We start from the raw sequence: 25,683 nt of genomic DNA, 5'->3' as shown, positions 1-25,683 counted from the left end.
TCATTACCGAGTTTTTTATTCAACTACTGACATATTTCTATCGAGCTTTATTTGAAATAACTAAATCTTATTTGGCTCCATGAAATTTTTCTTCTCCATTTTATTCTACTGCTTACTATTAATCAGTTGAAAATTTTGAGAAATCAATTTTTCAAATGAAATAAGTTCTACTGAGGTGACTTGAAGGTAAGATTTATTCATTCAATTAGTGCGATTATTAGAAACAAAGTTGTCTCTGGATTCTATCAATATTAGGGCGGTCAAAGTTTCTAATTCCTGCAACACTGCGGACGATACCACATAGACAGGAGAATACGAAAACCGATGCTGTCACAGGCCTACAGCGAAAAAAAATCTTTGTTTTGTATCGCAGCGAAGTCAAATAAGAGGGGCCGGAGACTGTGAGGATTGACGCCGTAGCCCTACGCCCAAAGTTTTTCTTGTCCATAGGGCCTCGACGTCATTCCTCGCCGTCTCAGGCAGTCGCGTCGTCTTTGACTCCGCTGCAATGCGAAACTAAGAATTTTCTTCTCTGTAAGGTTGTGACAACGTTGGTCTTTGTATTCTTATACGCCAATGTGGTACCATTCTCAGTATTGCAGGAATTGGAAACTCTGACCGCCCCGATATTGAAAGAATCCAAAGAACCTTGTTTCTAATAATTTCACTCAGTGAATGGATAACTCTTACCTCCAAGTCGCTTAAGTGAAAGTTATTTTGTTTAAAAAATTAAATCCCTCAAAATTTTCAACCCTTGCTCATAATCAGGTTATTTCATTTAAATATTAGTTACTATCCCACCGTCTTGACTTGCTGCGCTACGGTAGAGCCGGCTAGTAAATATCAACCTGAAATTCAGGTGCGATTGCGGCTGCCAGCCTTACTAACCCTGTTCATGTTACATCCAGTCATATACAGGGTGAGTCAGTCAAAACGGCCAGAATGGGAGGAGCTCAGTGAACGGATCAGGCCGTAGCTCTTAGCCAATCTAGAGCGAGTCAATTGAAACACCGAGAATGGGAGGAGCTTTGTTGACGGATTGGGCCGTAGCCCACGTGTGATATCAAAGTAAAGTTTGCAGTCTGCGTACAGGTGTTCAGTGGTAATACGAAATAAAGTCACGATATGACAACAAGTGAGGCAATAAACTCTTATTATGATCCCTCATTTGTTGTCATATCGTGACTTTATTTCGTATTACCACTGAATACCTGTAGGCAGACTGCGGACTTTACTTTGATATCAACACGCGGGCTACGGCCTAATCCATCAACAAAGCTCCTCCCATTCTCGGTGTTTCAATTGACTCGCTCCAGATTGGCTAAGAGGTACGGCCTTATCCGTTTACTTAGCTCCTCCCATTCTGGCCGTTTTACCTGACTCACCCTGTATACAAATTCATCCCAATCTTCTGTGTCTTTTGAATACCGCTGTATGGTTTTCTTGACTGACTCGATCGAGTTTGTTAGGGAGTTAGATTTCATACTTCTAGTATTAATAGAGATGACATTTGTTGTCAAATAGTAGAATACATCTTATGGGGATAAACGTCAGTGACTCTGAATTTACGAAAATGAACCTAGTATACTGATTAAAAATTTTAGTCGATAGAAGTAAATTGATTTAGGTTTGAAAAATCTTGAACAGGCTTGAATTAATGAAGCTGAAACTAGCAGCTAGAGTTAGCAGTCAAATGTGCTAAACTTCGTACAGATTTATTCACGAAACTTCTATAAAAGTATTGGCTTTGTATTGAATTTCGTACATTTTTTATCTTGTATGCCATTGTCTCAATTTCATGAATTTCAGCACGTTTGGTTGTAAACTTTGGCTGCCAGCTCCAGATTCATCTCAATATAGGTAGGGTCTGTTGAACCCTGATATAAATCTTCAAGGTTAAAATTACAGCCTATTGATATTTTTTTTTTGTTGCATTCCTGATTGCAGATAACATGATTGATATAGATATATGGTGGGATCTAACACCAGATCTTATAGCTGCTTCAATCAAACCTATTGGCCACCGAATGAAATTCATACGGCTCCTATCGGAGGAAGCAAATACAGTAAGCTATAACGTTCATAGAATACGGAACTGTATGTAAATGATAATATGTTATTGCTTGAAGTGAGAAAAAGCAACTCATTTTTTTTTGTCATTAGAATTTCACGTGTTTATAAATTGACAATCACCGTCACTTGCAGGTTACCATAGATGATAATCATAATGCTTCGTGTAATGGATCTACGAAAATTATTTTAGACCTAGACCTGATAGATCAATCAATTTTTGATACTTTAATTTACGAGTTTAAAGAAGAAAATGTTGAAAATGGGAAAGATAATATCAAAGAGGCAATCCAGCAACCTTTGAAATCACAAAAAGGTGTTTCAGACCCAGATTCCCCCGCATCGGTTGCAGGGTGTAGTAAAGCTCTTACAAAATTGCCAACCCCACAGCCCTTAAAGCGCCAAAATTGTTCTTCAGGACCAGATTTACTTGAAAAGATCTCAGGATGCAAACCTCTTACGAAATCGGTAATCTCTGTCTCTATTTATATTTCAAGCACTCAACTTGATTAATACAATAGTTCATTCCGATAAATCGTATCTAAACATCAGGACAGAATAACTAAGGTCACATTTATTTACTCGTGTGATTCACCCATCTCAGAAACGAATTAATGAAGTCGTCGCAGAAACATTGTAGTTTGTTAATGCTGCATCATAATGATTTTTATCCTGGCTACTGAGATTATATTAGCAAATGTATTTTTTTGTCACTTCTGTCTCTAGCAAGCTTTGATAAAACATTACGTTGTATTTGCTCTGTAGTTGTTGATCGATGTTTGTCTATAATATATGTCTAATCAGTCCTTCTGTCTGTGAACTATTCATAAAGCAGTACTTCTGTTTACAGTGGTTAGAATACATCTTCAATCAATATCCTGACGGAAAACAGGTTTTAGCTGTTTTCAAAAGAGATAACGGATTGTCGTCAAAGTCTACTCGTGAGAAGTTAGCCAATGTAAATGTCAATCAATTGATTTCTGATTATGGAACGGTTAAAAATGATCAATTCAAATCAATTCGATCAAGTTGCAAGCTCAATTGAAGAATTATTCCCGTCAGAGTACTCGGTAGGTAACTTGTATAGAATAATCGTGAATATTTTCCTGTATTGACATCATCAATCCATCCAAATTTCTATTCGTTGAAATAGATTCTTTTTATGATTTTGACAAGGATTTTTCACTTTAGTATTTCCGTTTACTTCTCTCTTTTTTTTACAATATTCTGTTGTGACTAATAGCTCTTTCATTGGATTAACAGGAAATTTACTACATAGCTCCATTTACCGAAACTGCAGCTTAGCATTTTTCCAAAGGCAAGCTACCTTACAGATACAGAAATGTCCGACAATTATGAGACAGAATGGTATGTCAAGTCCCAAAAAAAAACGAACTTTGAAGCTGGCTACTCCAGATTTATCAGATTGTAAGTTTTGTCAACCCCCAAACAGTTATAAATATGTCCTTACGCACACATTATGAAATTGTAATTCATTCATTTTATTAGTAATACCGGAACAGACATTTATTGAGTCGAAAGCCTGCGAATTACTGACAATAAAGTCAACAATCAATTCTTTTATTTACTAGTGATTTACGGTCAAACTAACAATGCTACGTAATGTTAGTAGAAAACTTGTCTTGTAGAGGACAACACGGCGCATAACTTTTGTGAAAAAAACATTTTACTCTTGAACCTAAAGAGAACGAAAAAATGTCTCACACGACGTGAAGTTTCGTCGATTTAGATTGATTTCATACTTTTATCGAAATCTGTTTGTCAAGAAACATCCACGGCGGTGCCGAAAAACGATGCAGATGAGCTGATTCGGAGATACACCGAAAAATTCTCCGGGCGGTACATTTTGACCAGTCCCCCCCCCCCCCCCCCCCTTAACTTCTACAATACATTCGTGAACTACGCTAGTTTACTATCATGTAAATTATTGAATACATACGCATGAGCAAGGTTATTTTTTTCACATGGATCTTCATGAATCCGGAAAAGGCACGGAGCTTGAAGTGGACTGCAGACTGGTAAGGTGACGTTCTTAGGAGTGCAGCTTACAGATGCTTTTTCACGAATGTCACGAGCCTTTTGTGCAATTATAACAAAACCCACACTTGCGACAGCTTGACCAGCTGGACTTCCGATGACCGCCTCAATATTATAAGCATCCCCTCTACCTGAAGGTCCATACCAATCGTCCCAGACGCCATTGTAAGTACTTCCTGCACAAAAGACTTATATCAGTAAATGTAGGTATGACAGTGAAATAATTTAAAAATTTTAGCCACTGCCAAACGTCGCATATCAGTTGAAAACGACCCCATTTGCGCGCACAATGCTCGAATTTCGTGATCTCTCTAACGAGAAAAAGTAGAAAAATGTTAAAAGACGAAAATTAAAGCTAGAAACCTAAGCGTGAATTTAAGACATTGAGGTGCATATCAAATCCGATTATAAATTTATACATACATAAAAAAGTGTAAGAAATGCTGACTAACATGTACACGAAATTCTGTAAATTCAACCATAGGGTATTTGCAAATTACAAACTGAATTTGTTACAAATATCAAAGGATCTGATGGGAACAGACATAGTATGGTAGGCCATCTACTATTGACGTATTTCATCGGGTGACTAGGACCGACATATCTCAATCGACTCTACAAGATACGTATAAGACTTCGTTTACACGACTATTGCGTCTATCGAAATTCATCCGATCTAACAATAAGAGGACGACGAAATACGTCAATTCTAGAATGCCCGCAGAAATGCGTTTGTTGTCATGGGTCGGTCGATATATGATGTGTAACAATAATCAATAAACTGATAAATATAATACATTCTTAAATCGTGAATAAAATAAATCATCAATAAAATAATAAATTATTCACTTCACTAAATTCTTGAAAAAAAGATTAGAATCACCTTCACAGTATACTAGCAGTCCGTTGGTCTGCTAATACGTTCGAGTTCTTTTTTTGGCTAAATTATTAAACATAGCCATATGCTCTCGTTCACTCTTTCGTAGAACTTATCAAAACCTAAAAAACTTTCCAACATAACTTTTCGTTATCTTTCAAAGTTTTGTCAGCGTTTGCATAAGTGTACAATCTCATTGCGACTTGGTTTCCAAATATTGTTATATTTTCAAAACTATTTATCTGGTTGTAACAAAATGTCGCAATAAATCTGGCTAGGAGTTAGGCATCAAGAAGTTAAAGTCATGGCTGGTGAAGCATGCAAGGATCTCGTCGGCGCGATGAGAGACGCTCACGATTTGATGAGCACCCTGTCTCCAGGGCAAGAGCGCAACAGAACGACCGATCATTGGATCAACGTTAGATGAGAAAATATGAAATTTTTAGGTGACATTTCCATGCGTCCAATAATAAACATGATTTCGAAATACCAGATTCAGCACGCAGTCGAGCTCTTGCAGTCTTGGATGGAGAAATTCCGGGAACACCTCATTACCGGAGGTGATGTCAACATTCCTGCGGTGGGTAATAATCGCGCTCAATCGATTAACGCAGACGGCGCTTTCACCAGCTGGCACCGAATCTGTTCTGGTGAGGCAAACCTAACTTGCCTCTTCCTAGAGTTTTAAAGACATCAGTCGAGCTTGCTCTAGCTTTAAATACGCGCGCCGAACAGCCATGACAGGCAAATACTCATGTAGCCGAGCTATTGTTACGCCAGTTTGTGTTCAAGGCGCGGCTGGGTGAGGATACTTCGTGCTACACTGTCGTAGGACGCAACAGGTGTTTTATTGTAAAAGAAAGTGAAGAGAAGCTGAAGAGTGAGTGAGTGGGAGTTTGAAGATCAGCGAGAAAGAAAATAAACAAGGTACGCTATTAATTTACATTCTGTTTAATTTCTACCAAGTCCACCACGATCCTCTTCCCAAAAGAAATTTGCTTAACTTCGATTGCCGGGAGCCTCAAACGATCATTACGACCCGGTGCCGATATACACCGTGAGCTAGCTGATCACGTGGCCAAGGCTAGGTGGCAAAATAGAAAATAGTCTTTCTGCCGCCCAATAATACGATTATACGTAGTGATAATTCGTTTAATTCATTGGGATAGATAGGCAGCCATTTGTCTGGATTACGATCTCATTTACATTATATTTTGTATCAATCACAAATCTGAGAAACCTTGATATGGAGCCATTTTGTTTGTGCTTAGGATGCGGAAATCAAGCGATTTGAGGCAGCCATACAAACTGATGGGAGAATTGAGGCGAATGGTATTTTATCATCCATATTCGAAAATACGAAGAATAGTGTTGTTACTTCCGTGAAAGGGGTTTACTCCCGAGCGGTAGAAATAAACAGGTTCGGCTTCGCTCTTACGTACTAGGACAACCGGAAGTTAGGATGAAGGTTGAATAACCTCGGGTATGTTTGATATATAGATTATATGTTTATTGCGTAGAAGTTGAGTTAGCGGTAGGAAGGAAGTGTGCTATGCGAAAGATATATAAGAGGTCTAGATGAGACGTTGTTGAGAGTTAAAACCTATTTTAAATCTCCCAAGTGTCCTCAGAAACAAACCGCACGGGTGCAGGAAAGGTGTGAGGATGCTAAAGGAAGGGAATAGAATTAGCTGAGTAAAGGCGATAGTGAGTGGCATGAGTCTAGGTAGAGATAAGAGGACAGCGCAAAGACCGTGATATTAATATAAGAACTGTGGGAGAGTTAACGAGTAGGAAAAATAGATAGAGGTAGTACGCCGGACGTAACAGTGTGAAAATGGTGAAAATAGTACAGTCCACCACGCGGAACAATATTAGCTTACCAACCACCGATTCTAACCCCAGTGACTTGGTCCAGTCAGTAGGGATAAGAAAGAAAAGACACACCCTACAAAAGGTAGTGTAGTTATAATTTTGGAATATGTCGTTGAAGTTTGTACTCGGATGAAAAATCCAGTTTGTGACCTCGAGGAATGGTCGCCCTGGCCGCGATCTTGGATGAAAGGTGCTAAAATCTGTTTTTTCCAACATAATACCTCAACGGTTGATCCTACGACTAAAAACGTTCAATACAAACTTAAAGATAATAAAATTTCAAACAATTATTGTTGTGAACTTTTTTTTGTAAGTCTCACATGTATCGAATTATAGCAGGGAAAGATGGAAATTTGTTTACAAAATAGTTAAATCAGTTTTTTCGTGGTAAATTTCGAAAAAACAAATAACATTATATTATTTTCACTGCTTTTTTACACTGAAATAAAATTATATGGCAAAATGTATTCCAAATTGAAATGGTTTTTGTTGCTAGATATAAATGTTTTGCCGTGTCGTGACTTTGTACAGAATATTATTGGTATTCAGCATAAACGTTTCAATTCTCGTTCGGTGGGTTCTGTACAAATGTTTTCAAAAGCAGGTATAAACCGTCCCTCGTCTTACGTTGTTCCTTTTATGACGCTCGAAACGAACGTCCTTTTCTCCCCTCCCTATATCGAAAAAGGGGCATGGCAGCAAACTATGCGCCCGAGGTCCTAGCTCAACTGAGACAGGGTCAGCGAACCAGTGCTATTTCTCCATTACCAATGACAAAGTCACCAGCACCCGAGACCTTATTGAATTTCATTTCATGCAAATGCAAAAAAGGATGCGGTGGAGCATGTGACTGCAGGAAAGCTTAGTTGAAGTGCTCTATTGTGTGCGGATTTTGTAATGAATTATGCAAGAATGCACCAGAAGTTATTATCGAGAGTAAGGTCGAAAATGACACAATATCAATGGAAGCCCAATTTTTTCTGGGCACAGACAACGATCGTTAAACTCGAGTTGAAAGATGACATTGAGGACGAAAACTATAACGAAGACATTAACATCAACCAACCCGGGTAGTCAAAATTGAGAAAAAAATTATATTGTTACAAAGAGTGAAATCACCCGTTTTGCCCCCTTTTAATGAACTAGCAGTCATCATAGATAAAAGACGTTTATAGACCTCTTATGTCTCTGAAAAGAATAAGGTTGCTGCGTCAACCAACATTATTGTAAAATCAGTCTTGTTTCAGACTTAAAACCAGAAACACGTACCCTGCAATTGAAGCTTTTTCTCAGCATTTTATTTACGCTTTTGATTCTGGCTCGATAATTAAACTCACGAATCCATATTCATTTTCGTAACGTCTGAAAACGTTACACTAGTGTCAGAAGTGGAATAAAGAGTTTTAATCGAGTCAATTCAGTGCGTGAAATATTATTAACCATGAGCAATAGTCGTTTGACACGCTCTCGTCGAAAGGAAAGTGCCGGAGAAGACCTTCCATCACGGAAAATCCGCGGGTTCCCGAGACAATTTCTTCACCTTCAAAGGACCCTTTTCCCGTAACTTCGGTGTTCTCGATCACACAGATCGATCTACTAAGGCTTATGAATCAGCAACAAGAAGCCGTCGAACGACATCAACGGCAGCTTGTAAGATCAATTCATATTATTTTTACTTTTATTTAACATATGAGGCACATATTTTCACACACAGTCACATACAGATACACACACACACTCATTCCAATTTATACATCGTTTTCTGATTTGTCTCGGAGTTCGGTGAGATTTTTGAATAAACAAATATTCAAATTTTGACTTGTCTATGATGCTCGTTTTTTCCCACGTTGGCTCCTGCCCTGGGACTGGAATCCGGAACCGAAGTTGATGATTTCAATATTTTCTCCACGTTAAATCTTGTTTTAATTACTGGCCAGTTTCCGTTGAGTAGGTTATAGAGAGATGAGCGGATGACCGGTCCCTTCGACGTCCCAGAGCCAAGAGACCGAGCTCACGAAAGCGAACTCGGTAGTGTGATCGGAGGGGGGGAAATGAGAAATCGAGGATCGATTAATTCTTCGATTATAGAATTCGATTTTCAACCGCGGATAAATTCAAATTTTGGATTTATCACTTTACAAGCTTCTGGATGCAGCTAACCAGCAACAACAACAACTTCTCCAGCTGCTTCTGGTCAAACAGGAACAGCGAAAACAAGAACTGCCCAATCAGCAAGAACAGCGGAGATTGGATCGTGAGGCTCAGGAACGTTCGGAGACCAGTCTACACGACCTGTTCCAGACAACTGTAGCGGCTCTTCAGACGGTACATCAGGTGAACGGCTCTGGAGAACTGGCCGTCACCCCGCGAGGTTCCGGAGCTGCTACTCCTCTCCCTTCTCCTATTCCCTCTCCAGCTGTTGGGGAGGTCCAATACCCAGGACGATCCCAAGAAGCTAATAATGCAAGGTCTGTGCCTTTTATTAGAGAAGTGGACGAATCCACAAACCGTGGAACAAGAGTAGATAACGAGGTGATCTTTTCCAAGCCTCTGTTTCATGTTCAGCCTCGCTTTTCTCATCTTAGTCAATTGAATAATTCAAGATAACTAGGGGTTGCTTCTCAAATTTATGAGAAACCCATTTGCTTTTTGAAACCGCCTATGTTCGATGGAAAAGTCTCATGGGCTGAGTACGAGAAACAATTTAATACAATACCAAAGCATGATCAGTGGGACTCCATCATGAAGGCCTACAGCCTTGCCTCTTCTTTGCGAACTCCCGCGTTGAACGTTTTAATAGCATTATCAGAGGAAGAAATTTCAGACTATGACAAACTTAGCTCTGCCCTCAAATTAAGATATGGCAATGACCATTCAACAAAACTTTATGCAGCACAATTACAAACGAGGAGACAAGGACGTGACGAGGACCTCGCGTCTCTTAGTCAGGATATAGAACGACTATCTCGAGTAGCATTATCAGACCATGAACCGTCTAGGAATTTATTAGCAACATAGGCTTCTCTGAATGCAATTACTGACCCGTAAATTGAAATGGCCGTTAGGACTTTGGGTCTCACTTCCCTACGGGAGGCAACGGCTAAGGCTCTCGAGGTGGAGGCCATGCGTAAGCAATGTTTTATGTCAAATGAATTTCGCCAAATCGAGGTGTCAAAAGTCACCTCAGAAAGACGGGATTTTGAGCGCTCGGAGAAGACCAAGCCTCGGAATTATAGAAATGAAAAAATTAATAATAATTTTAAACAAGGAAATCGTGGTTCTTTTCAAGATCAGAATGACAGACGCGAAATTAAAAGCGTAGTTGCATCTGAACAAACTGTATTGTGTTGCTTATTTTGTTAAAAAATTGGTCATGACGCCAATCATTGTTTTCTAATTAAAAAAATTAGTGGAGAACCGATGCAGAGTTCGAATCCAAACTCTTATAACTGGCGTAAGAAAGATATAGAAAAAGGGGAAGCAAATCCTCAGTCGAGTTCTTCAACAGTAACTCGTCCAAAGAACTAATTCCAGATGATTTGTCGGGGCGAAAATCATCGCAGATTGTTAAGAGTGGAAGCCCTCTTAGAAAACAGTTTTTAATTAAAAGTCTACGACAGTCTTGTCTTTACGCGCGCGGTACTGTAAATGGCGTCGATTGTCTATGGGTAATAGACACCGGCGCGGAAGTAACCGTAGTTCGATCGGATCTCTTTAAATCTGATGACCAGATTGTTCCCTCTTTATCTCTGCGGACAGCCACTGGAGAGACGACCCCGGTTTTGAGACAGGTTACTGACCAAATTAACCTTTTTGGGTGTATCGACTCTCCACATAAGGTTTTTATAGCAGATATAGAGAATGAAGGTATTTTGGGAAGAGACTTTCTTACAGCTCATAACTGTGTTATCTCGACTAAGAGAAATTCACTAGCTTCAAACAATCGCGAAATAACTCTTTGTACCAATGGAAATGAAATTTGAAAATATGTAAATTTGAACAACTGGTGAATTTGAAAAATTAACGACGGAGCCAGGAATCGAACCTGGTATCTAGAGATGCTTTACCGGAGACTTACTCCACTAGACCACCTAGCCGCCCTGACTCTGTTGTCGTGAAATGAAATTTATTGGACTCCTTCTAGAATTCGGGAAATAGAACTCTCAGAAGATGATTTTCAACAACATTTCCCTTCACATTTACAGAGCCTTGTGGAGAAATCTTCGATTTCGTTAAATCTAGCTCAGATAGAATCGTTTAAATCTCTTCTGCTACAATTTATAGATTCTTTCGCCAAAGATAGTGGTCATAAGGGCCGATGTACTTTTGTCAAGCACAAGATCGACGTCGGAGAGAGTTCACTACTAAAACAAGCTCCTCGAAGACTCGCTCTCAACGCCCGAAAAGAGGTGAAGAAGCTTGTGGAGGACATGCTAGTGAACGATGTGATTAAACCATCGTCTAGTCCCTGGGCCGCACCAATCATCCTTGTTAACAAAGAGGACGGATCCAAACGATTTTGTATCCATTACAGGAAGCTGAACGATATAACGAAGAAAGATTCTTACCCTCTACCCAGAATCGACGAGACACTGGACATGATAGCTGGTGCAGCTTGGTTCAGCACCATAGATCTTCAGAGCGGATACTGGCAGGTCGAAATGGATCCTCTAGATAAAGAAAAAACAGCTTTTGTGACGGGTTTAGGAGGATTATGGCAGTTCAAGGTTATGCCGTTTGGTTTGAGTAATGCCCCGGCTACCTTTGAACGAATGATGGAGGCTGTTCTCCATGGGCTCACTGGCAAAATATGCCTCGTCTATTTAGACGATATGATCGTTTTTGGCAAGAACTTTGAAGAAGAAGTTCGAAATCGCAGACAAGTTTTCACTAGGTTGAAGTAAGCAGGCCTGAAAATGAGCCCGAAAAAATGCCATCTGTTCCAGAAAGAAGTAGGCTTCCTCGGACATATCGTCTCGGCACAAGGTGTGAAGACCGACCCATCCAAAATCAGGAAGGTTTCTTCTTGGCCGACATCTAAGAGTAAAGAACAAATTCAAAGCTTTTTTCGGCCTTTGTACGTATTACAGAAGATTTGTAAAAGGTTTCGCTAGTATAGCTAAACAGCTGACCGGAATCAAGATTCCTTTTGACTGGACCCCGGAATGCGAAGAAGCTTTCAAGAAATTAGAAGAAAATCTTATTTCTTCGCCGATTTCAGCTTATCCAGAGGTCGAACTTCCTTTTATTTTAGATACGGATGCCTCTCTTTCAGGAATAGGCGGGGTTCTGTCACAAATTCAGGGAGGTCAGGAGAGAGTGATAAGCTATTTCAGCAGAGTTTTGAGTAAAACTGAGAGGAATTATTGTGTCACTCGTAGAGAACTTCTAGCTGTTGTTAAGACCGTAGTACATTTTCACCATTTTGTACGGTAGGAGATTTTTGATACGTACAGATCATGCTTCTCTCAGGTGGCAACTTTCGTTCAAATCTCCCGAAGGTTAGGTAGATAGATGGTTAGAAAGGCTCGGTCAGTACGATTTTGACATTTGTCATCGAGCAGGAATTCATCATGAAAACGCCGATGCTCTCTCTCGAAGAGCCTGCGAGAAAATGCCAGAGTGTAAACAGTGTGCACGATTAGAGAAAAACCGTGACCTCTCTCTTATAATACGGAAGATTTCTGTCGAAAATAACCAGGAGGAATGGAGAAAATCGCAACAAGAGGACGACACTTTGACTCAAGTGAAGTCTTGAAAAGAAGCGGAAACTCGCGCGGACTGGCAGGATATATCTTTAGCCGAGCCAGATTTGAAAATTTATTGGGCTCAATGGGACTCTATCCTTTCAATTGATGGAATTTTATACCGTAAATGGGAATCTGCAGACTTGAAAGAAATCAGGTGGCAACTTTTGGTTCCCAGGACACGAGTTCCGGAGATTCTTGCTCTTTATCATGATTCTCCTGCAGGCGGACACTTCGCTTCAAATAAAACTCTGGGCAGAATTCGCAACTTCTACTTTTGGCCCCGTTGCCGGATGGACGTTGAAGATTGGTGTCGAAGATGTCGAATCTGCACGGCAAAGAAAGGACCTCGAGCGGAGGGACAAAGCTCTCTTCAAATTTACAACGTGGGAGCTCCATTTGAAAGGATAGCGATGGACATTCTCGGACCTCTCCCGATAACCCATTCTGGAAATAAATATGCTCTGGTTATTGCTGATTATTTTACTAAGTAGCCTGAAGTGGTTCCTCTCGCTGATCAAGAAGCCTTCACTGTAGCACAAGCATTCGTTAAAGAGTTTATTTGTAGACAGGGAGTTCCTCTAGAACTTCATACTGATCAAGGCCGAAATTTTGAGTCAACCATAATGAAAGAGGTAACTCAGATTTTAGGGGTTAGAAAAACTCGTACGACTCCTTTGCATCCGCAATCTGACGGTATGATCGAGCGTCTGAATCGAACCTTGCTATAGAATTTGTCGTCCTTCGTAGAGCAGAATCAGAGAGACTGGGACTCCTGGATCCCTTTCTTCTTCTTATTTTACAGATCTGCGATTCATGAGACGACGAAGCAGACGCCAGCCCTCATGCTTACTGGAAGAAATCTTCGACTTCCGTCAGATTGAGAGAAAAGCCCTGTTCCTGTGCAAAGACAGCATCAAACAGATTATGCCTTTTTATTACAACAACGTAATACGTTGTTGTAATACGTTGACGACTGTGATCGACTTGACCTTCTTTACAGTCGGTCATCGATTGAGATAAGAATTACGTCTCTTAAGCTGGAATAACCACTTCATCAAAATCAAAAATGACCTATATGGGTATTTAGTGCTCTTTAGTTGCTAATTTGTTCCCCAAATTTTGATTTTGTTGCTCCAGTGATTTCGCTGAAATTGAGGGCGATGTCAAGTTTAAAAAAAGTTGGCAAAGCCAAGCAAACGGATGACGGAATATTAACGAAAAATTATGAGAATTGATTGCTGATTAGTTGCTCAAACAATACGCTCATTTCAAACTGAAAGAATCAACCCCTGCTCCGGAAACCACCCCCAAGTCGTCACGTACAAACAATACGCTTGAAATGTAATTGAATGTACTGTACAATTTGTTTTCAACTAATATATCACTGAATCACGTGAATTTGTCGTATCACCGATTTTGTTGCTCAACCCCCAACGACCGAAACTCACCCCCATGCCAACGACGCTACACAGAAATGACAGAACGCGCGGATATAACAATTCGCTAAAAATTGATTTCAGATCCGCGAATTAGTTGCTCTCGATGTACCGCATCACCGATTTTGTTGCTCAACCCCCACACCCGAAACTCACCCCCATGCAAACGACGCTACACAGAAATGACAGAACGCGCGGATATCAAAATTCGTTGAAAATTGATTTCAGATCCGCGAATTAGTTGCTCTCGATGTACCGTATCACCGATTTTGTTGCTCAACCCCCAACACCCGAAACTCACCCCCATGCCAACGACGCTACACAGAAATGACAGAACGCGCGGATATAAAAATTCGTTGAAAATTGATTTCAGATCCGCAAATCAGTTGCTCTCGATATACCGTATCACCGATTTTGTTGCTCAACCCCCAACACCCGAAACTCACCCCCATGCCAACGACGCTGCACAGAAATGACAGAACGCGCGGATATAACAATTCGCTAAAAATTGATTTCAGATCCGCGAATTAGTTGCTTTCGATGTACCGTATCACCGATTTTGTTGCTCAACCCCCAACACCCGAAACTCACCCCCATGCCAACGGCGCTACACAGAAATGACAGAACGCGCGGATATAAAAATTCGTTGAAAATTGATTTCAGATGCGCGAATTGGTTGCTCTCGATGTACCGTATCACCGATTTTTTTGCTCAACCCCCAACACCCGAAACTCACCCCCATGCCAACGACGCTACACGGAAATGACAGAACGCGCGGATATAAAAATTTGTTGAAAATTGATTTCAGATCCGCGAATTGGTTGCTCTCGATGTACCGTATCACCGATTTTGTTGCTCAACCCCCAACACCCGAAACTCACCCCCATGACAACGACGCTACACAGAAATGACAGAACGCGCGGATATAAAAATTCGTTGAAAATTGATTTCAGATCCGCGAATTGGTTGCTCTCGATATACCGTATCACCGATTTTGTTGCTCAACCCCCAACACCCGAAACTCACCCCCATGCCAACGACGCTGCACAGAAATGACAGAACGCGCGGATATAACAATTCGCTAAAAATTGATTTCAGATCCGCGAATTGGTTGCTCTCGATGTACCGTATCACCGATTTTGTTGCTCAACCCCCAACACCCGAAACTCACCCCCATGCCAACGACGCTACACGGAAATGACAGAACGCGCGGATATAAAAATTTGTTGAAAATTGATTTCAGATCCGCGAATTGGTTGCTCTCGATGTACCGTATCACCGATTTTGTTGCTCAACCCCCAACACCCGAAACTCACCCCCATGACAACGACGCTACACAGAAATGACAGAACGCGCGGATATAAAAATTCGTTGAAAATTGATTTCAGATCCGCGAATTGGTTGCTCTCGATATACCGTATCACCGATTTTGTTGCTCAACCCCCAACACCCGAAACTCACCCCCATGCCAACGACGCTGCACAGAAATGACAGAACGCGCGGATATAACAATTCGCTAAAAATTGATTTCAGATCCGCGAATTGGTTGCTCTCGATGTACCGTATCACCGATTTTGTTGCTCAACCCCCAACACCCGAAACTCACCCCCATGCCAACGACGCTACACGGAAATGACAGAACGCGCGGATATAAAAAATTTGTTGAAAATTGATTTCAGATCCGCGAATTGGTTGCTCTCGATGTACCGTATCACCGATTTTGTTGCTCAACCCGCAACACCCGAAACTCACCCCCATGCCAACGACGCTACACAGAAATGACAGAACGCGCGGATATAAAAATTCGTTGAAAATTGATTTCAGATCCGCGAATTAGTTGCTCTGGATTTACCGTATCACCGATTTTTTTTGTAGAAGAATCTGTAATTCATTGCAAAATCACGACAAGTATGTGGTTTAAGTAGCATGCCGATCTATAAAATTAGAATTTTACGCTTGTATGTTCATAGTGCTCCTGTTAATTTTTAGAACTACTGTTACTTATTACACGGGCACGGTTGCTTACACTATCACATTCAATTGTTCATAACGAATTTATCAGGAAAGGAAAGATATTGTATCCAGAAAATGTATTCAAAACAATTTGCCCATTTCACTAGCACTCTGAGATGCCCCGAATGATCAAATGCGTGAAGATCTAAACAAGAAATTTTTTTTTTATCTGCAACACGGGTTTTATTTATTACTTTGTCGCACAAAAACTAAAATTTCTGGATTAACACTAAATGTATCTTTTAATCGGAGATCCTTTTCACGGGTATCGTCGTATTCTACCCAAGATTCTCCTCGACGTCTTGAAACTGCCGTGTAATGGCCTAAGAGCCTGCTATTCTCTCCGTCATCGGACGTACGCATTTGGATTGCTGGACCCTTGTAATGAACAAGACTCACCAGTTCGTAAGTCTCCGATCGAGATGGTACAGGGTTCAGAAACCGTTTGGGTATTTGGCCAAGCTTTATTGGCCAATCGTCATTTTCGAAATCGAATACTTAGAATAGCACAAGCTCACCTACAATTGGACATAACGTATAACATCAATATTGGAATGGTTCAGAAAAAATTGATTGAATCAATCAACATAAATCCCACAACATAAAACATATTTCAGAATATGTACACCAGTATATCAAGCACATTATTCATAGATACGAAATTAGACTAGGTTAAAATAAGTATTAATAATGTTCAATCACGTGTTCATAGATACCAGACAATTCTCACAACGTGAAATAACGATTTATTTTTCGAGGTTGAAGTTATAAACGTTAGAGTAATTGAACCTCAGGGAAAAAATCATCATGGCCTTTGAAAATATGACATATAACACTGTTCGTTGAATCCCATTTTTCGTGTACTTAGAGCAAAAAAATTGTCTGCATTACGAGCGTGACGATTTACAACCTTGTGCGATCATGCCGAGCGCTCGTGCCGGCTCCGCTGAACTATTATGCGGCTGATTGCACCCGGGTGTAAATCTTCACACTCCTAATGCAAAACACACTATCATTCCTTCTAGTAGTAGAAAATCAAAGTGAAGGGGGTACACTAGTCGATTTCGACGTTCTCGTACCGTACATCTCTCAACATCCAAGTCCACGTGTCTCAAACGCGAAAAATGGCCCAACAGTCCCATTGTATACGCAATTCTCAAGAAAAAATCATTCTAATACATTTTTATTTCACACAGAAATAAAGAAATACCATGGATTCGAGAAGCGGCGGAACTTATATTTCTGAGGTGTGGAACTGAGTGTAGGTGTGTGTGCGCCGAGGGGAGGCGAGGAAGAGGTTATTTTGGACTAGTATGAAATTACACCGTTAAACTTTTCAATCTTTCCTATATAAACTACTTTAATTTCACTTCGATGTACTTAAAGTTACTCTTCTGCATCGATCTTGCAGCATCGTTGATTTTCAAGTAATTGAAACACAATTAAATTTTTTGCAACTGCTGATATCTGAGGTGTAGAATTCCACGCCTACTAAATTTCGAGGTATGGAGTTCTCCATACCTACCGTAGTGGTTTCGCCGCCCCTGATGGATTCTACGAAATAGTATATTACGAAATAGTATATTACGAAATAGTAAATTCGTAGAATTCATGCAATTTTTTTATTGCTGCGGCAAATGAAAATGCATTGAACTGTTTTTTGTTTAAATTTGCGTATAGAATAGGTCTGTTCAGCCCATTGTTCCGTTTGCGATACGTAAACTTTGATATTTAGAGATGTATACATCAATGTCGAAATCTAACAGGCCACCTTCTAGAATGGGTATCCTTACAACAACTGTTTAGGTATTGTGGGAATCGCAAAAAAATAATATAACATGAGTAACTATTCTGCGCGATTTGAGTTGTCAGTTATACTTCTCACTGCGTTTTCTGGCAATTGAAACGCAAAATCAGTTTGCTTGGTTCATTGTATTTTTCTAATTAAATAAGGCCTTGGCACTAATTTTTGTAAGACGATCATATTATCGTCATAGTTACAAGAAAGTATAGGAAGAGTAAGCATAATCGAAAAGAGCAATAACAGATTCTAAATTTTCCGGCCACAGTTGGACAAAACTCATTAGCATTTTCTTTCCTCTAACGTATATTTTTTGTAATGGCACAAAATAAAAATTTTAAAACTGGTATCGTTATCTTGGAGTACGTTTATGTTCCGAACTTCAACTCCATAAATACATAAAATTGTATTACGTCATTCCTTGAGTTGCTAATAACATTTTTTACTTTGCCGTAACGAGATTTTTACGATATTCGCAAGATCAATTTGTCTCGATGACTTGTTTAAAGTAGGTAATTATGTATGCAAAATTTCACCTGATGCCAATATTTTTGTTGTTTCCCATCCGGAGCATGATCTTACAGAACATCTCTTTTGACCAGTGAGCCCAACCTGGTCCAGAATAACATTTTCAAATTCTTCTCCATTACATAGAGTTGCTCGTTGAATTGTTATAATGGGCAACGTTTTCTCCCGAGTTGGGCACCCATGATCACATTGTGACCTTTCTCTATAGCTGGGTATACTTCTAAATAGTACACCAGCCAAGTAACCAACATTTGTGGCGCAGTCAATTAGGCGGCATCCACCGCGTATGACGTCACTGTCCTTCTTAAAAAGATCAAGCAATATCGCGGCTCGTGATTTGTAAGAGTAAGCTCTTAGCCCTTTGTCAAAAATATCGAAGCACATCTTGATGAAAGGGTTCCCTTCCTTCGATTCTGTCATCTGTGATAACCGTTACACATTATGTTTAAACAACGAAATATCGAGAATTGCGTATAAGAATTTTCGTGAAACTAGATACCCAATATATTCAGCCAATGAGGCATTTTCCCTCAGACTTTTTTTTCGTTGCAAATATTTAGTGATAGTGATTCATTGCCTTTTCTCTTTCTTGGTTCAACCGCGTATAACTATTTACACTTTATAACACAGGGTGCTGACCGACCGACAAAACTGGGCAAACAGAATGGTTAGGGAATTTTGTCTATCGGAAAAAGTCAGGGAAAGACGTATTTTTTTTTTTTAAATGTCTTTTCAAACGTCAACTATTCTTCGTAAATTCAGCAAATATAACTTTGGGAAATGGCATTTTACAGTTTCTGATTATTTGTGTAGATCGGAGCAATACAATGTGTTTTTGAATTGAAATTCATATATCAAAGGTGTACAATTTCGGGAGGTTTTAATCGTAACAGCTGCCCAACATTACCGAAGTTTCGTGAAAAAAGGTCAGGGACTTCTAAATTTGTCGACGGGAAAAGTCATTAAAAATTCAGGGAACTTTAACTGATTGTGAGCGAAATTATCACCACAACAAAAAGCTATGTTTTACTTACTGCTTCTCTCAACAATGGCCAATCACAGATCACAGACAACATTATTTGGAGGAGACTATCGAAAGCACACGTATTATAGAGGCACATGTTTTCGTTTCCGATTTTAACTAACTGTAGCGTGCCTGAATTGCCGTTTTTCATAATTGGTAACGTGATGTGTTTTTCGAACAACAACTTGTCCCTGACTTTATCTGCTCTAATGCCCAAATATCGCGCCTTTCGTGATTTCATTTCCGATGCTTTACCATGGCCCCGCTAATCTTCTACCTCACGTGTTTTGTACTCAAGTATTTGCGGCACGCTTCGCGTACGGCTGCAGGCAACGCAAAGTCGACGTTGTCCATATCCTTCTTCGCTGTTTTCCACAGGGATAGAACATTGGCGTAGAGCGTGTACTGGTGTTTCGCATATGACACAGAAGTGTGCACCTGATGGCTTTCCATGAGTGGTACATGCAGGACATGAATCTAATTCAACAACATCGGGACTATTTGTTTTTTCTAAAGCCTTAGACGCTGTCGATGGTATATCCTCAATTTTGTTAGATTTCTCCTTCACGCCTGAATCGATGTTGAAAAAATTTTAATTAAAAAAATAAAATTACTCATTACTTTTATGATTTGTCATTAAAAATAACCCAATCACCAATGACGTTTCTGCAGTATACTTGAAAAAACTTTAATTTCAACTCACTTTTGTAATGTGTCAATGAGTTCAATGAGGAATAACGTTTATGACGGCAAATTAAAAAAAATTACGGATTACTCTTGCATTGGGTAATTGAATTTGTTTAAACTATCTTTGTGATTTATACATATATTTGGAGGAAATTCAATTGAATTTATCATTCTAATGTTATTAAACTCACAATATTAATATATTCCAACAAACGGATTGAAATTTGATTGAATTTTTTGAAACATACGTTAATCACAGAACTAACTAGTCGACCGTGTAGTTAAATTAAAAATGTAATTAAAAACTCACAACATTGATCGGAATAAATTTTGGATTGTGTTTCTTCGTCCCTGATTATGTCCTCTATTTGATGTCTAGGTACTGACGAATCATCTTTACGAGCTAATTTAGAACTAGCTATCTTAATACGGCCATTTATATAGTCTACGTGCTTCTGCAAAAAGACATCTGCCCGCATTGGCGTTGCACAATATTTTAAGAGGTGGGTCTTGATTTTATTAAACTCTCCCTCTACTGCAGCACTGGAAGCCGGTACACGGCCGTAGCCAAACTTATCACGAAAAATGTTTGACCAGAGCGGGATCAATTTAACGTCTTTCAAAAGACGGTCTGCTAATCGCGGAAGATAGTGAGCATTTTCCCGATCACCAACCTCTTTTAGAGCGTCATTCACTTCCACTTCAATTTCTGCCGCTCTCGTAAGCCAATAGCTGTTCGCCGAGTTATCACTCATGACAATTTCATCTACAGCAGCAGCGTCATGATAAAAATCGTTGCACTATGAACCAACAAAACGTGGAAAATTAATGGAATTGTACGAATAAGTTTTAAACCAACACATATGTCGGTGATTAGTAAAATTAAAGCTAATTAAATTTTTAATGTGAATAAGAAGCTACTCTGCGTGACGGTAATTATTTTGATAAGAAAAAAAATCTACGCACTTCGACTGTTACACCCTCGACCAAATTACTTAACCTCATTTTGGTCTCATTCGATCTTCCAAGCACAGTCTCTTGTCCAATATCTATAGTCACTTCAGTGATCAATGTTTTCAAAGCCGATTTTGCTTCCTCGCATTGCGACCTCCGTCCACAAGTTAAACCACCGTCTGTCTCAGAACGCGAAACCAGGATTATATTCTTCACAATGCTTCGAGCTTCCCAGATATCTCGTTCAACTACTAACTTCCCGATTGCAGCGAGATAAAAGATCTTAATGCGTTGAGGAATATCTTTTAGGAATGAGGAATAAGTTTTTATAAAATGAGCGACGTCAATGCGTACGTAACACGGTGGCAGCTCATCAAATCTGCATGCATCGGCATAATTTTCAATTGTGCTGCATGCTGTAAACGCACGTATTACTGCAGTTAACAGAGCTCTACTGGCATCTGTTACTACCTCACGAGGAATCGGAGCCCCAGACCGGATCCACACCATAAGCCAGAACTGAATCGCATTGGTATGGTGACTCTCGGATATCATCTGACACACTGAAAACTGCTCTCCATCACAGTTAATTACACACTGGTATAAAAATATGTGTTTACAGTGTGCTTTTTCCGGCTTCTCAATTTTTCTTATAATACTTCCAGTGGCATCAATTGCAACGGAACAATTACAATTTGCTCTGAAGCTCTGCGTTTGATAATTCGTCCAGTAATGAACATGGAATGGGTCGTATCCGATGTTGTGGACCACATTCCTCAGATGAGTAGCCTCCCAGTAAACATGAGCCGGTTGAAATGTGGTTGAAGAAACGTTAAGGTCGTATAATTATGGTATAGGTAGAAAATATTACCGTGTTCGATATACGGTAATTTTTCAGTAAAATATTAATCGTTGTCTCTCCACAAATATTATACGATTTTCATTACACGTACATTTGAACAACGGTTTCTAGACTAATAATCAACGATTTGTTTACTAGTTCAATTGCTAATGTAAATTCGTTAAAAACCGGTATATTTATAGATATTAAAATACAAATTTTCTACGTTTCATCGTCAACGTTTTGTTGTGGTAAGCGAGATTCGTAGTATAAACGTGTGGTAAAACCGTTTATATTTCTAGTCCTATGAACAGTTAATATACATGTTTTATTCCTTCACCGGCAACACAAGTTTAACGTTTCATTCACTGCTTTTCTACAACATTTAAACAACGGTTTCTAGACTAATAAACAACGTTTTGTTTACTAGCTCAATTGTCAATTTAAATTCGTTAAAAATCGGTATATTTGTAGGTATTAAAATACAAAATTTCTGCGTTCCATCATCAACGTTTTATTGTGGTAAGCGAGATTCGTAGTATAAACGTGTGGTAAAACCGTTTATATTTCTAGTCCTATGAACAGTTAATATACATGTTTTATTCCTTCACCGGCAACACAAGTTTAACGTTTCATTCACTGCTTTTCTACAACATTTGAACAACGGTTTCTAGACTAATAATCAACGTTTTGTTTACTAGCTCAATTGTCAATTTAAATTCGTTAAAAATCGGTATATTTGTAGGTATTAAAATACAAAATTTCTGCGTTCCATCATCAACGTTTTATTGTGGTAAGCGAGATCCGTAGTATAAACGTGTGGTAAAATCCATTATATTTCTAGTCTCATGAACAGCTAATATACATATTTTATTCCTTCACCAGTAACACAAGTTTAACGTTTCGTATAGTTACCATACCTTGCCAATATGTTCTCATTAATTGTTTAATAATTAAGTCAATACACTTTTGATCTACTGATCACATGTAATACGTGAAAATTACGTCGTACATAGACTTGTCATATCGATACACAGAATTATATACCTACTCGGGCCGAAACGTAAACAAGATTTGTTTCGTACCTTTCTGACCTTCATATCCAAGAATACTACCCTTTTCAACATAGTGAGGGCAGGAATCAACTTTTACATCATTTACTTACACATTGCGATGTTTGAATTTGGAACTATAATCATTATATTCAAGTTTTTCTCATGTTAGCAGTGACTAAAATTCAACGTTTTGTTATCCTCCTCAGCACGTTTTTCTGATGACCTTAAATTTTGTAAACAACTGGTCATTCGATTTCCAATCTTTTTTTTCATTCGATAAACTAGTAAGTATCATCAAAAATATGAAAAAATTCAGGTGACATAACACTAGAAGTGATAATTTTATTCTACGTAATATTGTAAAGTAGAACTATATGTTACCTCCATTTTTTCAAATTCTTTTCCTTGTGTTATTGTTAATTCCCCAACATAGGAAAAAAAGTTGAAAAATCGATGAACAGATTTTTTTACAAAGGTCACCAAGAAATTACGTAGTTGAGCTTATAAGTGCATCCCTTCGCGGCGTCTTTATTAATTGTAAAACATACGTTTTCCTATACCATAATGTATATATTGGAATAACCCATGCTAGGAAAGCGAGTGGCCGTAAATGAAGCTCGTGTACCATGGATGTTACATATACGTATAATGAGCGCATGTATCAAACGACAAGCGGTCGCGAAGAATCGAGAATGTCCTAGCGTGAAATACTCGCGCCTCTTCTTCTGCCTCTGATTGGCTCGCTAGGTCAGCGTGTTGTAACTCGTACGGTTCCTGCACGCTGAGAGCCGAGGACGACGCGCCAGAATGCCCCCCCACCACCGTTCGCGAAGGCTCTCAGCTCACGCGATCAGTGAATAAGTCTAATTTGACCAACTTCCGAGGTCAGTGCACGTCCGTGTTTATGTGAGCCTTCATAAGCTGGTAAGTACAAATGTATTTTCTATTTGGAAAAATTTATCACGATGATTCAATACAGACGAAAATGACAATACAGGCGTAAATAACCTGACAATAAAAAGAAGAAACAAATACTTTGTGATTGCGTCGTACTTGCTTTTGAACGTCGCCGAAAGGATGTAGGCACAATAGAATTGCTTGTAGATAATGCTATAAGAAGCATGTCTATGGTATGGAATATATACTGATTGCAAATAGAAGCCGCAGATATTTATTGTTAGCTTCATTCTTACTTGTGCAGGCATCGTTTTTCTTTTATAAGGTTATCCAGTGAAATAGATCGCTAACACATACGTATCATGTACGAATGAACGATCATTTAGTGGCTGCATCTTTTCCCAATAAACACACAGTGGTTGAAATGATATATAATAGACCTGTCAAGACACGTTGAGAGAACGTTGAAATGGCACATAAAGATTATTCTACCTAGAATACAGGTGTTAAATACGATGTATTTTCAGGTATTTGACGGATTAGCAGTGATATCGAGGAAGTGAATGCTCCAGCTGCGGTCGATTAATAATTAAAACTTATGCGTACTGCATACCTAGACAACGCTTTCTATAGCGTCTGTGTTCTTTTTTGAAATAATGTGCCAATACTTTTTATTATTTTACTTTGTCAGGATTGTGATTTTTTACCTAGTCCCGAGATGAAAGTTAACAATTTTCCTCGTTAGGGTATAATCATTGTATGATTATTTTGTTTCATGTTTTATTTGTTATCAAACCTCTTGTATCGGATATAAGTTTTTGTTTGTTCATGTTTACTTAATTTTACTATTTGCTATACTTCTATACTCTTGTGAGTACATCTGTACAATTGAGGTATGCGTATATGTAAAAGACTGTATGTTTATTTATACATCCCAGTCAACATTCACACAGTTACATCGTTGGCATAATAAAATGTCCGCATCAACGATACAGACAAACTGGTATATAAAAAACTACTATTATGTTTCTGATACATTGTTAAAGCGGATATTTCGATACGTGTGCAATGTAACTATTGTCATTGTTGCCTTGGATGAAAGTATCTTATAATAAATATATATCATGTTTCGCAAAGGTGTGTGCTTTATCTCATTTAGTTGTCCTGTATTTCTCATAAGAATACATAGGTGTGGATGTAAAATAATTAATATCATTTAATTGGTGCAAGTTACCATTACTGAAATAGCTAGGAATGTGAGCGTTGCTGTATCATCTAACCCCTGAGATAAGTCCATATTGACCATACAAGAAGCTTTTAACAGCTTGTGTATTAATATAGTACATGAAAAATTATACCGAAAACATATTCTCAAGTTGGTTGTTACACGTTTATCGGAACCGCGTGATATTCGATTAAGTGTATTCAATTAAACGTATAATAATTGTTTACGGATATCGTTTTTACGTTAAATCAACACACATTAAGTACGTGTATTATTATAAAAAAAATTTTCCAATGAACGCTTATTAAACGTGTTTGAACCACGAAAAATGGTGGCTATAACAGGTATATATTAAACGTCTACGTTAACATTTAAATTGCGTTCTTTCAGACTTGTTTCATTACGTTTCTGAAAACCGTAATTTCGACGTTTACTTCAACCGTGGAATATCCAGATCATAATCACTAACAGAAAACGTTGATGAGCGCAGTAGAAAAAACCTATATCAGGGCGGACATTTTTCACGAGAAAAAACGTATGTGCTGAACGATTATTCAACTATATACAACGTTATTTTTCGACGAATTTCTTA

General features: G+C 38.9%; 1 protein-coding gene across 2 annotated transcripts in view; it reads right to left on the bottom strand.

Moving 5' to 3' along the window:
* LOC124188024 (arylsulfatase J) overlaps window positions 1–25,683 on the bottom strand; it is an 850,127-nt gene that overhangs the window by 180,352 nt on the left and 644,092 nt on the right. For both annotated transcript variants that reach the window (XM_046580288.1, XM_046580289.1), the window contains one exon: window positions 4,031–4,304. In XM_046580288.1, coding sequence (XP_046436244.1) covers window positions 4,031–4,304 — 274 coding nt within the window. The remainder of the gene's footprint in view (window positions 1–4,030; window positions 4,305–25,683) is intronic.

The sequence above is a fragment of the Neodiprion fabricii genome, chromosome 1, assembly GCF_021155785.1.
Source record: "Neodiprion fabricii isolate iyNeoFabr1 chromosome 1, iyNeoFabr1.1, whole genome shotgun sequence".
Taxonomy (NCBI): domain Eukaryota; kingdom Metazoa; phylum Arthropoda; class Insecta; order Hymenoptera; family Diprionidae; genus Neodiprion; species Neodiprion fabricii.
Note: the sequence above shows the minus strand (reverse complement) of the source record. Positions and strands in the feature narration are given on the sequence as shown.